The 15,003-nt window shown below is 36.9% G+C and overlaps 2 protein-coding genes across 2 annotated transcripts; both read right to left on the bottom strand.

The window, feature by feature from the left end:
- Positions 1 to 328: 328 nt before the first annotated feature.
- Positions 329 to 8,518, bottom strand: LOC125205739 (ARM repeat superfamily protein). The gene is made up of 21 exons (XM_048104830.2): positions 8,091 to 8,518; positions 7,788 to 7,920; positions 7,102 to 7,238; positions 6,959 to 7,004; positions 6,258 to 6,470; positions 5,664 to 6,167; positions 5,444 to 5,578; positions 5,156 to 5,371; positions 4,995 to 5,084; positions 4,671 to 4,918; positions 4,477 to 4,565; positions 3,845 to 3,885; positions 3,555 to 3,585; positions 3,352 to 3,474; positions 3,027 to 3,244; positions 2,853 to 2,948; positions 2,660 to 2,772; positions 1,870 to 2,005; positions 1,637 to 1,741; positions 1,203 to 1,513; positions 329 to 634 (listed from the first exon to the last, which is right to left on the bottom strand). Exons 1-20 carry the CDS (start codon positions 8,363 to 8,365, stop codon positions 1,313 to 1,315), a joined length of 3,150 nt encoding a protein of 1,049 aa, XP_047960787.1. The 5' UTR covers positions 8,366 to 8,518; the 3' UTR covers positions 329 to 634; positions 1,203 to 1,312.
- A 5,048-nt stretch (positions 8,519 to 13,566) lies between these two features.
- EXPA13 (expansin A13) lies at positions 13,567 to 14,760 on the bottom strand. Its single transcript, XM_048108125.2, has one exon. The coding sequence runs from the start codon at positions 14,642 to 14,644 to the stop codon at positions 13,877 to 13,879; it is 768 nt and encodes a 255-aa protein (XP_047964082.2). The 5' UTR covers positions 14,645 to 14,760; the 3' UTR covers positions 13,567 to 13,876.
- Positions 14,761 to 15,003: the final 243 nt, after the last annotated feature.

Raw genomic sequence — 15,003 nt, 5'->3', positions numbered from 1 at the left:
AAGGACGGTACAAATTTTAAATAATGGTTGAGAGACATGTTTTACATTGGATAATTAAATTTTGCATTTTTGGTGAACATGAATTGTAAGTGGCTTACAGTGTTTTGTAAGTGAATGTGTACCAAAATATAAAAACACAAATTTGTATAAATAGACAAAATTGTAAAAAAAACCATGAAGATGGAAGGTATATAGACTAACATCCCACAAAACAGTGCATGCAATTTATTTTTAGATGTCACCATGTTAGTACACATTTACATAGCATGTAATTTTTGACAATCATTTTTTCATTTCAGAAAAAGCAACAATTTCATGCACTGTGGAATCAAGACCAAATGTATCTCAAGCACTTAAATATGTAACAATTTCCAGTAATTTGTGCTAACTTTTGAAATAATAAACAGCAACCAGCCCTTGCAAACAATTGAAGAATAAGGAGACTAAGAAAAAAAAAAAGACATCTGAATACACACCAAAATTGGGGGATGAAATAATCCCCGAACTAGAAAATTGTAGAAAACGCCTCGCCTTGACAAACCAAAAAAATGAGGAAATGATACAAATCTGAAACTGGAATACCAAATACAAGCAGCAGCAGCAGCAGCAGATCAAAAAAATAGTTTGGATTTACCTGCAAAACAACAAAAAGGTTAATGAAGCTATATGTCGACTCTAGATTAAGATTGATTTTCATGATCCAAAGAAAAAGGATATGAAAATATAATAGCACCCTTGAGAAACTATGCTTTATTCATCATAAGATCAAGTTCGAGCAAACTTGATTTTATTCTAATTGGGTTCCAATCAAAGATTCAATTTCTTGAAATGAAACAATAAACTACCAGTGCAATGGGTTTAGGTCATTGCTCGGTTCCTTAGATAGGAAGAATTTACGTTTAAGGTTGCAGTGGCATCACACAATTAAAATTCGATCAGGTTTGAATCAGAACCATACCAAGTTATGCGACGGGATATGGCAAAAGTATGGAGTATTTCAGAAAACATTATAACATATAACAAAGGAGTTAACAATGTCAAGTCAGTCTAAGTTTCTGGCACAGTAAAGTTTTAATAAATTTGAGAATATTTAGTGTTTACTCAACGAATATAAAACTCATAAAGCATAGTACTATATAATAACACTAGATTTACTCTGTGAATCATTATATTCTTTTTTCCAATAATGGATAATAACGTACCTTGATTTCAAATATAATATGTCGCCATTGTGATAATGGCATCAACTATGGAAGCTCACTGGTGTAGAAAGAAGCTCTGAATAAAAAACAACCCCGGCAGGGAGCATATCTCAGCTCTTAGGTGCAATTGCGGCTAGAGCATTAGCCTGGGCAGGAGATAGATTGCCCAAGACAGGTTGTATTTGATGGCCATAAATTGATATCAGATGGGAGAATGCCCGTCCTATATGGAACTTAACTTCATCAGATTCAACGGGTGATTCAGCAACTTGAGCAAATATGCTAACCAGCTGAGGGGCAAAAGAAAGAATCTGCAAATAAAGATAGAAACAATATCACTGGAAAGTGAAAAGGGAGAATTGCTGACAAAAAACAAAACAAGAAACCACAATCAAGTTAAAAGGATCTGTAGCTCAAAACTGAAGAAAGTTTACATGAGAATTAGATGATAAAACTAGATTGCAGATGCATCCATAAACAGCTGTAGATTCTTCATGGTCCTCTTTCAAAGGAAGCACTTGCAGTAAAATGGGTATAACCTGATAAAAGGAGGGAAAATATCATTATGGAAAAATAGAAGAAGATAAAGGTAGAAACTGATAAAATAAGAGGACATATAATCACGGAAAAACAGAAAACAATCCGAAGGGAAGAAGAAGAGATCAACCTGGTGCAGTGGGATATTCTCTGGGTGAGACATTATCATTCTTGCCACTGCCCCAGCAGCATTATCCTTCACTGCATTGTCTGGCTCAGATTCCCCAAATAAGGGATGAAGGCGACTCAAAATGTCAGCATTGTATCTATTTCAAACAACAAGCAATAGCAACAGATGACAATTAGAGAAAACATACAGATCAGCCAAGGCCAAATATAATGTGCAGAGTTTTGAAAGAGAATAAGATCCAAAAAAAAATGGCATCAGGTCTAGAGCAGAAGAAGTTTCAGGGCACTCAAAGGAAACCTAGCAAGAAATACAGAGACCCTTAAGACGACATAGATAAGCAGAACAGAGTATAATGCTCCCTACATCCCATAAACATGCATATTTCTTTTTTGCACAATACCCAAATACAACTGTTACAGTATCAATCACTTTGCATAACAATACCTCTAGAGTGGGACATTTCTCCACTCATCATAGAAACACTAGTGGGGTCTTTCTCCAGTCAAAATACAAAAACACTTCTAAAAACTCATGCCCAAAAGATTCGGTGCATCTTTTTATGGGACGGAAGGAGTATGGAATTAACACACTGAAGACTGCTCTCTTATGATTGGAAAGAAGCTGATGATCCAGATTTGGAGTCACAAAATTGCAATTGAAGGTTTATTCACATTTTGGCTGAAATCTAATACTGTACAAATTTTCTTTTTAAGTAAGATACTACTACTATTATTTCGAAATATCTCAAAAGTAACAGAGCAAAAAAGTATTTGGTTGAGTAGAAGATTACTTTACGACTGAGCTGCCACCATTTTTGCACAGTTCACCCACACAGAATGCCGCATTTCTTCTATTTGTTGCATCTGGTGATCCCAATTCTTTGAGCACAAGATGCATTACAGCCTAAAACACATTTTATTTTTGGTGAATCAATTATTTTGAAGTAAAACAAAGATAAGAATTGACATTTCTTAGAAAGTTACATCAACATAGCCAGCAATTGGAGCACCCATATGCTGAGCAACTTCAGCAAGGGTTGCAACAACCATTGTCCTGTCCTGTGGTGGGCGTGATTGTTTCTGCATTAGAAAATTTCTTGTATTAGGATTCAAAAAAAGTCCGTAATCTAACTCAATACTTAATAGCTACCCACTCACCGAAAATTTCATTAGAGGCTCAAACAGCTGTGAAAAGATTGGTGCAAATTGAGCACCCAATGCCTTGGCAAAAGCAGGAAGGAGGTCAGAAACTGCATCCATGAGTACGTCATCGTGGTCAGCATCATCCTCATCAACCTCACTGTCTGACTCTATCTGCTGACAGGTAGACTCCTCCCGGAGTAGTGCCAAAGTTGCCTCAACAAGGCGAGGTATATCTGAATTTGGTTTTGCAGAGAAGAGGGGAACAGGTTATAAGTTTCTATAGACCAGAGTACATGTCCACAGGAATTCATAAAAAAGATGGTCAAATTTTACAACTTACAAGGCTCAACAGCCATGAATCCAAAATCTTTCATGATGTCAGCAACACTCATGCAAGCCTGAGCTACGACTTCTTTATCATCATCTTCAGTCATTGTCTTGATATATATATTCAGCACAGTATCTATTGACAAATAGTTAATTATTGTTTTTCCTAAAATAGATTATCTTATAAAGAAAATCCGGAACACAACAAATTCTCACCAAAAACCTCTTTTATCTTAATAATTCCCTCCTGCAAATAATAAATTTAAGATTGTGTCAGAAAAATCCAGAAGTAGGCAATTGATATTCACTAGAATGACACCACTGAACCTCTTAAAGTTGAAGCTAAATAAACAACTCGAAGTAATGATTGAACCAAAATGTTGCCACTCAACTAAATACACAGTGCAAATGGAAATACATACCCATGCTACAGATTTTCATTCCTAACAAAAAAGATAAGGAACTCATAATCAAATGGTCAATCAGAATGATTATTCTGCACTCACATTGTGATTCTGGAAAACTGCTTGTACTGCTTCCAATATATCTGGCAGTGACAAACAAATTCAGAAGGTAAGAGTATATAACGTAGCAGAATATACTGTGTGCCACCTAAGTACAATCGGATGAGCATCATACCAGGAACAAAGTGAGAGCAAAAAAGGCAAGTTTCTAGTCCAAAATACAAGTAGAAAAACCAATGGTGGTAGTACTTTTTTCCACTTTTAACTTGAATTAAGAATTTCAGATAGCTTACTGTCTCATACTTGACAAAACAGGACTAGACAATGAAACAAGGACTACTAGGATGCTATGGAAACTGAAAGCAGATTGTCATCACAATGAAGCATTTGTATACATTTCTAATGGAACTGATGGTTTAGCATCTTTACAAATATCCATGTAACATTTGCTGAATTTATTACAAACCAATCAGTAAATATCAGAAAGCACTGCAATAATCTTCAAGGAGAATTGTGCAAGGGAGCATTTTGCCAAGTCCAGATATGAGTTCCAAAGAAATGTAACTCTATATGATGTTTTTACATAACAAGCACAAATATATCATTATAAAGAACGACCTATGAAGACACTGTCTGTATAGCAACTCAAGTACACAATGACCATTATTACTCACATTTCAGTGAAGTTATTGCCTGAAGGCGAACATCCTCGTGAAAGTAAGTAGAATGTCTGATTAAAATCTTCAAGGTCTCCTCTATGTACCTTTGATTGTAATTAAGGTAGCAAATTATCGTAAACTGTCCCTTTAATGCAGCCATACAAGGATAACTACATACACATACATGCATAGGAAGAAAAAAAGGATACGGTGAATAGGAACTCTTTGCATGCAGAGCAAACAAGCCAAGAGCTTGGGTAGCAGCTGCTTTCTCATCCAAAACACCTGTTCTTACACTAATATTACGAACTCTAGGTTCATCGTGTGCTTCATCATCAGAAGAGACGCCACCAAATCCGTTGACATTATCATCCTCATCAGATTCCTCAACATCCACGGAAGAACCATCATCAAGGTTGCAAGAGGAAAAGGCCAAAGGAACAACATGTGGAAGGTACTGTTCCAACATACAATGGATGCTTTAGATGTAAGATCTCTGTCTGTGTGTTAAAGCATTATGGAATAAAACCTACCTGAGAAAACCCATCTTCTAAAAGTTCAGCAACATTGCTGAAGAATCCATGAGTGTACTCCCGGAGTTCACTGAAGTCCAGGCTGAAACCCTGAAATATCATATCCCTCAATCAAAAATTCTAAGTGATAACTGCAGGACAACAGATGAAAAGCTTCATACAGATATTGCAGCTTCAATGAAGGGGGGCAAAATTGGCTCCATCCTAGCCCTGCCAACAGACATTGCAACTATACCAGCTAACTCGGTAGCCCTTGCTCTTGAACGGAGGTCCTCGTCATTTGTAAGCACCATAAATATTTTCATCAACTCAAGAACCCTTTCTGCATATGGAAGGAAAGCTTGTTCTGCAGCAGATGCAACTGAGCCTATTGCTGACTACAATACCAGCAAACAGAATGTTAAAACATTAAGTTGGAACATTAGACTGCCAATGTAGAAGTACGGTACCATGCATGTCTCCTGCAAATTACGGGGACTATTTTGGAGAGCAGCAAGCAATTTTCCCATTAAAGGGTCCAAAAAAGGAAGAATTGCGTCATCCATGTTCTCACAAAATGCTGCTAGTGCGTAATATGACTTCTCCTGTTATGACAAGTTAAATATTACTATGAGATAAAGCAAAGAAATGATACAATAAAAGCCTATATAATACTATGTATGCATCAACCTTGACATCATCAGATGCATCTTCTAGAGCATTCAAAATACAAGGAAGAACAATTTCATGGTAAGATACTATCTCAGGCTGCAGATGCTCAGCAAACTGTGTGAGTGCAAAAGACGCAGCCCCGCGCACCATTTGCTCAGGATCTCTAAGAGCTCCCAAGACAATATGAAGAACAGGTTCCAGTTTGCCCTTCATCAACTCCAAACAGCCCTCAGATATAACACCTAGAGCTGTAACTGAAGCCTCCCTGAACTTTGGATTTGCATCCTGACTCCTCAAAGAAGAAAATTCGAGAACGGGAGGAAACACTTGCTTTGACAGATTTATGGCCATAGTATCAATAACCTCAGCAGCATCTCGATCAGGTGACAGATCATCATCATCATCCCTGTCGGTTGACTCTGCAAGTAAAGGGCACATGATTTGCAGGATTGGTACAACCAACTTGTACTTTTTCAGGGAACTTGATTTATATCTTGCAAGCCATGAAATTATTTGAATAGCCTACCACAAATGAAGCAATGAGAAGTCAAGCCAACTCCTAAGTATAGAATGCTAAAACTGCAAGGAAGTATCATGTTTGGTGATGTTAACCTGATGACGCGTATTAGGTTCCAAATTATCTTTTGAACAAACTTCAAGAGAAAACTGAACAATGGCTCTCACAGAATCACCAAGGAGAGGAGCAGGAGACTCGATTAACTCATCAAAGATCTCAAAAGCAATCATAGCAACATCTTCCTCGCCAGAATCAAGGCATTGTTTCGATACATTCAAAATGCTAGGAATAAACTCTCTGAACTTGATCTACAACATGCAAGCATTGTCCTTAGGAATGCATCCAGAAGGTAACATAGTTTCAAGTAGAAATAGGAAATTAAAAGAACAAGGTCAATCATCAATTTGCAGTACTAAAATGTCTGTTGTGACTATTGAAATAGCATTGTTCAACATTCGGATCAGAAAATTGATTTCATGAAATCGAGAATGACAAATTAATCATCAAAGGAGATGTGTCTGAATCACACAATAATATGAGTTTACCACTATTCAAGTATTCAACAAGACATTATATAAGTATCTATATAGAACTTTTGTAGCAAAAACAGAAAGAATTTCACTGTGAGCAGCTGGATCCAGAGAGCCAATAAAAGGCAGAAATTTCAAATTTGAACTCACTACTTCTATCTAGTCATGAGGTTAAGTATTAATACATCAGATGTTTGTAATAAAGAGTATTTAGCTGAGTAGCTTGATCAAGAGATAGCCAATGAAGCAAAGAAATCTAAACTCACCACTTCAACCTCATCATGAGTGAACTCCAGAAAAGAACCAACCGCCCTGACATAGCAAAACACATATGTAAGAACCTTCCGCGGATATATCATCCATCATAAAATATTATCATTCCCCACAAATCCTCAAGAAATTATCTTACTTGAGAGCAGCAACTCTAACACAGTTACTGGTCTCATCCTGAAGGCACTTAAGTAGCAGAGCCTGCAAATCTGCAAAATATGGTCGAAACGAATTTCCAATAGTTTCTGTCAAGGAGCTGAAAAGTATCAACGCCACCTAGGAGAAAAACAAAGATTATTATGCAAGTACATTAAAAAAGAGCAGCCAAAAAAGGATCAAAGGGAAAAAGAAATCATTATTAAGTTAGCTAGTCAGTCTAAAATGAATGTTCAAATTCATATAGTCAATTGAAAAAACAAAAAAAAGGAAAGAATCCACATCAGCACATGTGAAATATTTCCCCACTGAGTGCAGGCTGGACTATAGAGGTGCAATCTAAACTGAAGAATTGTTTAATAAGCTTACAACAGCTCCCATAGAAGAAGCTCAAAGTCTCATCTCTCTTTTAGGACTAGTTAGAAAAAGGCTAGGAGAAACAAAATGCAGAAAATATGGCGATCTGAGAAGTTGTAAATCCAGTAAACCGTGACAGTTAGAGATGGACAAAGAAATGCTTTAGTTTCACTTCTATGGTTTTTAAATACTGGTTGACTATTGCAATCAAATTTTATATTGTGGCTTGAATATCTGTTTATACATGATCCCCATAAATGGAACAACAGTAATTAAAAAGGACTTCAGTGATCTGCACATCTAGCAACACACCTCTCTGTGTTCTACTTGTGCACTTTGACTGCATTGGAATAGAAATGGCAACAAATCCGACCACTCTCCAGCTGGGACGGCATACTTGGCAACGATGCTAACCACATTTGCACTAGCTCGCCTCACTGGTGGACTGCCAAAGAGGATAGATAACTATATGAGATTCTGATTATCCGTTGTCCAATTGAAGTATACAGAACACAGCATTGAAACTTAAGGCGAATTCAATCAGAAGTCAGAAAATTGAAAAATTGAAAAAGCGAAAACATGTTTCGACGTTTGAATCAACAAAAGAGGCAAAACCTATGCTCCACGGTGATGCTCTCGATGAGAGATTGTTTGACAAGCTGGCGGAGCTCGGGCGACAGCTTGGCCCAGTGGCCGGTGATCTTCTTGCGGAGGAGAACGGCGGCGAGCTGACGGACGTTGGGGGTTTTGGCGGTGCGGAGGTGGTGGACGAGAGCCGGCACCACCTGCGGGTCTTTGGCCAGCCGCTTAATCTGATCCTCGGCCTGGCGGCGGGCGTCGTTGTCCGGCATGAGGAACTGGATAAGCAGAAGCTCTAGGGACTGCGCCATTGGTGGATAGCGTGAGAGAGGGAGGGAGGGAGGAGGCTAGGGTTCTCTAACTTCGTTTGCTTTTTTTCCCTTTCCTCTATATACAAGGAAGGAGCGGCGGCGGCGGGTGTGAAAGGGTGGGACTGCTACAGTGCGGGTAATTTTGTTGCCACGCGCTTTTCACGAGCGTTTTGGCTTTTTAATGAGACTTGGCGTGCAATTTTTAATTATTTCTAGTTTTTTAATCAAACTTACATTATTTTCTTATTCATTTAAAAAAATAAAATTCCTACGTATCAAACCCTACTCTTTCCATGAACAATATCTTTACCAAAAATAGATCAATATTAGTATTCCTCTCGTTCCATAAAAATAGGGACTTTAAAGATAGGACGGGTAATAATGCAAAATCGGTAAGTATGAGAGATGTAGAAAGAAAAATGTAATTGAAATATTGTTAATAAATAATGGAACCCACTTTATAAGAGAAAAAAAAGTTTCCAAAAATAGAAAGAGGCTATTTTTGTAGGACGGACCAAATGGAAATGAATACTGTTTTTATAAGATGGAAGGAGTATAATACTACAGGGAATGAGTCCGAACACTAACATGTTTGATCTTTACAACATGTTAAGTTTTAAAGTTGTGTCTCAATTAAAACTACTCATCTCCTTGCATATGCTCGCCGTCTCCCCTTGCTTGGACTTTATACAATTGTTCATTGAAGCACATATTCCCACTTGTGTCTATATCTCTCGATGTCTTGTAAACCGAATAACAAACAATGAAAATCTTCAAAGTATATGCCTATGTAAGTGAAATCACATTATGTCCAACCAACAAAAAACTTCATCCTTTTCGGAGAAGATTGCTTAAGAATACAACTCGGTATGCCTTTGAGCCATGTATAGGGGTGGTTCGTTAAGGTATACCATATTTTGAGTGTCATACCGTATACCGTACCGAAAGTTACGGTATGACAAAACATCATACTGATACCGTACCAAATTTTTCGGTATACTCGGTATGGTAGTTTTTGATACCGTTACCATACCGTATTTTCGGTATATCGTACGCATTCCGGTATACCTTACTTTTGTGGTATACCGAACTTCGGTACGACATACCGTTATACCTATTATACTGGAAAAATAATATATTATACCCAAAATATTTATAAAAAAAAAACAATTCTGTTGTTCAACTACTTTAAAAAGTACTCCCTTCGTTCCCTCATAGTTGAGGCGGAACTTTTTGGCACGGAGTTTAAGAAATGAATGTTGAGTGTGTTAAATAAATAGATAAAAAAGTAAGAAAGAGAAAAAGGTATAGAGAATAAAGTAAAAAGTGAATAAAGTAGAGAGAATAAAGTAAGAGGGAGGAAAAAATTACTATAAATGGAAATGACTCAACTATGAGGGAACTTCCCGAAATGGAAAAATGACTCAACTATGAAGGAACGGAGGGAGTACAAATCAGTTAAATTCCACACATTCATTCTAATATTCAAATTTATAAAACTTCGACAACCAAATAAAAACAAATTATAAAATCATGAACAACATTATCTTCATTTCTTAGAATCTTGCTGGTGAGTGAAGGATCGAACCTGCTATAAATATAAAGGTTTTATATACTCCATATAACAATAAGGGTTGCGATAGCGTGCTAACTAATTTACAGTAATAACTAATAACTTTCAATTATGCGTATTAAAATTATCAACGCAAATACAACATGTAAATTTAAATATCAATACAAAGACATAATTTTATCAAAACAAGAAGATTGATAAATTTATGTCTATGTGTTGATATTAGTTATTACTTATTGCTGTAACTTAGTTAGTATTTGATCACACACCATAATAATCCTATAGATATAACATAAATATTATATTATATATTTAATAATCAACGGTATACCTCTATACCACGATATACTGAGGCGTCGTTATATACCGAATCTTCAGTATGTCGGTATACCGTGGTATAGGAAATCTAATACCGTTACCGTACGGAATCTTTCGGTATGGTATCATACCGTACCGACAAATCAGTATTTTTTCGGTACGATAAATCCGATATTTCGGTATAATTCCCCACCTCTAGTCATGCTTACCAACAAAGCTTGTAGCTTTGTGGCAATTCAATTGGGTAAACCTCTAATTGCAAAAGTTATGCATCTCGTACAACTTAGACCCCGAATTGCTACACAATGTGCAACACTAACACTTTGTGAAGTGCTGTTACATGTCTTGCAACCTTTGACCATGTGCAACTGAGCATGTTTTTACTCTATTTACAAAAGGGATAATAATTATTTAAATCACGAAGTTTGGTCAAATTTTGGTCTGTACTGTAAACTTTGGAATTGGATACTACATCACAAAAGTTTATTTTTTCTCAATTGTCTTATCCATGCATGAAATTTTTCTTTTAACAATATTCAAAATGACGTGTTTCAGAATAATAAGAAGTGGAATGAGAAAATAAAAGAATATAAAGAAAAAAAATGAAGTAACACGTCATTTTGAATATCGTTAAAAAAATGAAATTTCGTGTATGGATGAGACAATTAAGAAAAATTGAAATTTCGTAATTTACTATAATCAATTCAAATGACAAGAATTTAACTAAACTTCGTGATTTAAATGACTATCAATCCTTTTAAAAATTATACACCGTTCTAACCATTCAAAATAGTCATCTTTCCCTTTTAGTTTGTTTCATTATGAAAGTATATTTTCCTTATGTAGTAAAAAATATCTCTTATATTTAGAATATTCAATTACGATTTTTTTTATATTTAAATCCATTAAACAACTCCATCATAGAACTCTTGTCATTCTTTTTATTGTTAATTAAAAGAATTGTTACATTGTTTAACTAGGACGACAATCATATTTGTAAGTATACCTACAATAATCTCTCATGCTTTTTTTTTTATGTTGGAGAGGTATAAAAGTAAAATATGAAATGTTAGAGCATCTCCAATAGCGGCTAACCGATTTGCGTCGCTAGCCGATCGGCTAGTCGAACTATTGGAACCGGCCAGCGGCATTTCGGCTAGCCGATCGGCGAGCTCTAGCCGATTTGCGGGCGCTAGCCGACCGCTGGCCGATCCCGCTAGCCGTCATTGTAGGCTCAATTTCGGCTAGCCGATTGCATTTTTTTAATGTATTGTTTTATGCATTTTTTTTATTTATTGCATTTTTTAATGTATTTTTTATGCATTTTTTATTGCATTTTTAATGTATTTTTTTATAATTTTTTTTAATTATGTAATTTTTTTTAGGATGGGCCTTTTTTTAATTTATATAAAATTATTGCATTTTTATTGCATTTTTTAATGTATTTTTTTAATAAATTAGTGAGGAGTAGAGTGGGGCGGTGGCTCGTGTGGAAGCTCGAATTTTTTTTTATTATGTAATTTTTTTTATTTTTAGTTAATGTAATTTTTTTATTCAAATAAAATTAAAGAATTTTTTCCGTATATGTGTCGTAAATTTAATTCCGTATTTTGTGTTTAATTCCGTAAATGTAGTTGTTTTTGAATTATTTTTATTGCGGCTAACCTGTGGCTAGCCTATTTGATTAAAATGATGATGTGGCAGGTGGAATTTTAGTGCTGATGACGTGACAGGGAGAGAGAGTGGCTAGCCTGTGGCTGGCCTAAGAACATCCACAATAGCGGCTAGCCGATTCGTGTCGTTAGCCGATCGGCAGCCAAACTATTGCAATCGGCCAGCCGAGAATCGGCGAGAAAATCGGCGTGGGCTAGCCGATTTAGTGCGCTGGCCGCCATTGTGGCGTGCCGATCGGCCAACGCCCAATTTTCGTTTTTTTTTTTAAACTTTTGAAAACCTATATATACGCGATTTTCTCTCTCTCTAAATTTTTGTACAAGAGCAACATCTAGCGATGGACAACAACAACTAGGCCCAATAGAAAATTAGGACCTGAAACAGAAACATGTCATAGCGTCGGGCCGGGCGAGACCCCCGTTCGGCTAGCGGCAAACTAAAACGGATTCAAGGCATACTAACATTTTTTAATGTATTTTTTTAATAAATTAGTGAGGAGTAGAGTGGGGCGATGGCTCGTGTGTGGAAGCTCGGATTTTTTTTATTTATGTAATTTTTTTGATTTTTAGTTAATGTATTTTTTTTTATTTAAATAAAAGTAACGAATTTTTCCCGTACATGTGTCGTGGGGAGTGTTATATTGCTCAATACCTAATTGCTAACTACAATTAAATAATAACCATTAGATATTCAAATTAAGGGCCTAGATCATCAACCACGAAATGTCAATACGATAAAAAAAATGTCAATAAAGCCATAGGATTAATTCCATAAAATATCAATAGGGATATTAATGTCAATTAACTGCATATTTAGTTATAACTAACTTTTAAAAGAAATCCCAAAACGTTAAATTCATATAACATATATCAAATTAAAGATAAATTTATAAGGATTCCAACGATATCATACATGCATATGTTCCGATGTCAAAATTTAAAAAAAAAATCAAAATTTTTACAATTTTTTCGTAAAGCAGAAATGTCAACATACTATATAAAATATGTCAATATAATACATGTAGAATGTCAATATAAGCAATGAGTTAACATTCTTAAAGCATTGTGTTACATTCTCAAAGCATTGTGTTGATATTTCTGAAACAGTATATTGACATTTTCATCTAAAGCCATAATTAGGCGTTTTTTTTTTATCTTTTTTTATTTTATTAATAAAAACGAAAATTACACGTGGCAAATTGTAGACCACACGTTTTCTAAAATCCTATGGCCTTAAATTAGTTGTAGTTAGCAATTAAGTGATGAGTTAACAATTGATCACTCCCCCATGTGTCGTAAATTTAATTCCGTATTTTGTGTTTAATTCCGTAAATGTAGTTGTTTTTGAATTATTTTTATTGCGGCTGGCCTATGGGCTATGAATAGCCTATTTGAGTAAAATGCTGATGTGACAAGTGGATTTTTAATGTTGATGATATGACAGAGAGAGTGGCTGACCTATGACTGACTTATTCTCATTGTGGACGCTCTAAAGCCATTGGAGATGCTCAAAATAACGGTTTAGGGTCATATGTTAATCAATGTGTATCAATTCTTACTTCTTTTAGTTCTTACGTATATTTGTAGAAAGACGAGCGAAGTCTAACTCTTAACACATGAGAAGTGGAGTACAGGAGTAGTACAAAATCTTCAAAAATTTGTTTCCCTTCGCAGCACTGCCGCAACATAAAAATATCATACGCTACGTATTTTTTATACATCTGAGTGAATAAGATAAAAACTTGCCGACAACACTGAATTTGGCTCTTTCTTGATGAATTCTTTCCCCTTTCTGAAAATAGCTATGGAAAATTAGGAGAAACATAACACTAGAGTAGAATACAACAATTCAATTCTCACCACAAGCATAATCTGATAATCCAAACACTATCAAACAATCGATTCAATACCGCCAATGCCATTGCTTCTTCTCCAAACCCCTAAAATCTAAGAATCGAACTGCTTACCTTCAAAGGATTGCCCAAATTCCCAATTCTTGGGGGCAACACTGTACGAAGGCAGCGTCACTCCATCGCTGCTCGTAATCTCAAACGACAGCGGCTGGTTCTTCAAATCCGCATTTATATGCCAATTCTGCCCCCAATTCCTCCCCATCGGCAGCCACCCCGTCCTCGACCCCTTGATTTTCACGCCCGACAGGTCCCCCGCGCCGGCCACGTTGCTAATCATCACCGATATAAACACTCCGCCGCCGCCGATCGTGAACCTCACGCCGCCCTCCTTCCGGCAGCGTATCCGCCGGTACTGCACCGGCATGTTGGAGGCCTTCCAGATGGCGATCTTCTCGAACGCCTCGATCGGGAGGACGAAGTGCGAGTTCGGCGGGTTGCACTTGCCGCCGGCGTCGGCGTCGAACCCGAAATTGGGGGCGCAGAAGTTGGTGGCGGTGACGATGATGGAGGTGCCCGGGATGCACCACCGGAGGTCCTCCACGCACCGGATTTCGAAGCAGGCGCCGCAGATCTGGCCTTTCTCGAAGAGGACGGTGCTGAGGGCGGCGGTGGCTTTTCCGTACCCGTTTTTGACGAGGTCGCCGTAGCCGCAGGCGCCGCCGACGGCGTCGATTGGGTCCGTGGCGGCGTAGTAGGTGGCGCGGGCGGGGTTCCAGTCGGAGTGGGAGGGGGTGGAGGGGAAGTAGTGTGCGGTGGCGAGGAGCGCCGACGAGAGGAGGAGGAGGAGGAGGAGGAGGCGCATTTTGAGCGGAGAGGCGGCGGGGTGGGATTGGAGTGTGGAGTGGAATTGCCTTTTTCTTTTTCTTTTTTCAAACTTAATAAAGTTAAAGTTTCTAATTTTGGGGAATGATGAAATTAAACTATGTGGTATCATCTGGAAAATTTTCTTTTATAAAAAATATACTATCAATTATTAGTTGTGAATTGTACTTTAAGCTGTCGATTAAACTGTAAAGTGTGCAATTTGTACTTAAAAATAACGTCAAATATTATTCAAATAGGAGTAATATTTTTATTTGACTAATTTCATACTAATAAAATTATTGAAAATAGATTGAGATAGTATAAATGAACTTGCTAATCATTAGCTTTCAATAAATT

Source organism: Salvia hispanica, chromosome 6 (genome assembly GCF_029641045.1).
Source record: "Salvia hispanica isolate PSC_SH4W2 chromosome 6, Shi_PSC_v1, whole genome shotgun sequence".
NCBI lineage: Eukaryota > Viridiplantae > Streptophyta > Magnoliopsida > Lamiales > Lamiaceae > Salvia > Salvia hispanica.
Note: the sequence above shows the minus strand (reverse complement) of the source record. Positions and strands in the feature narration are given on the sequence as shown.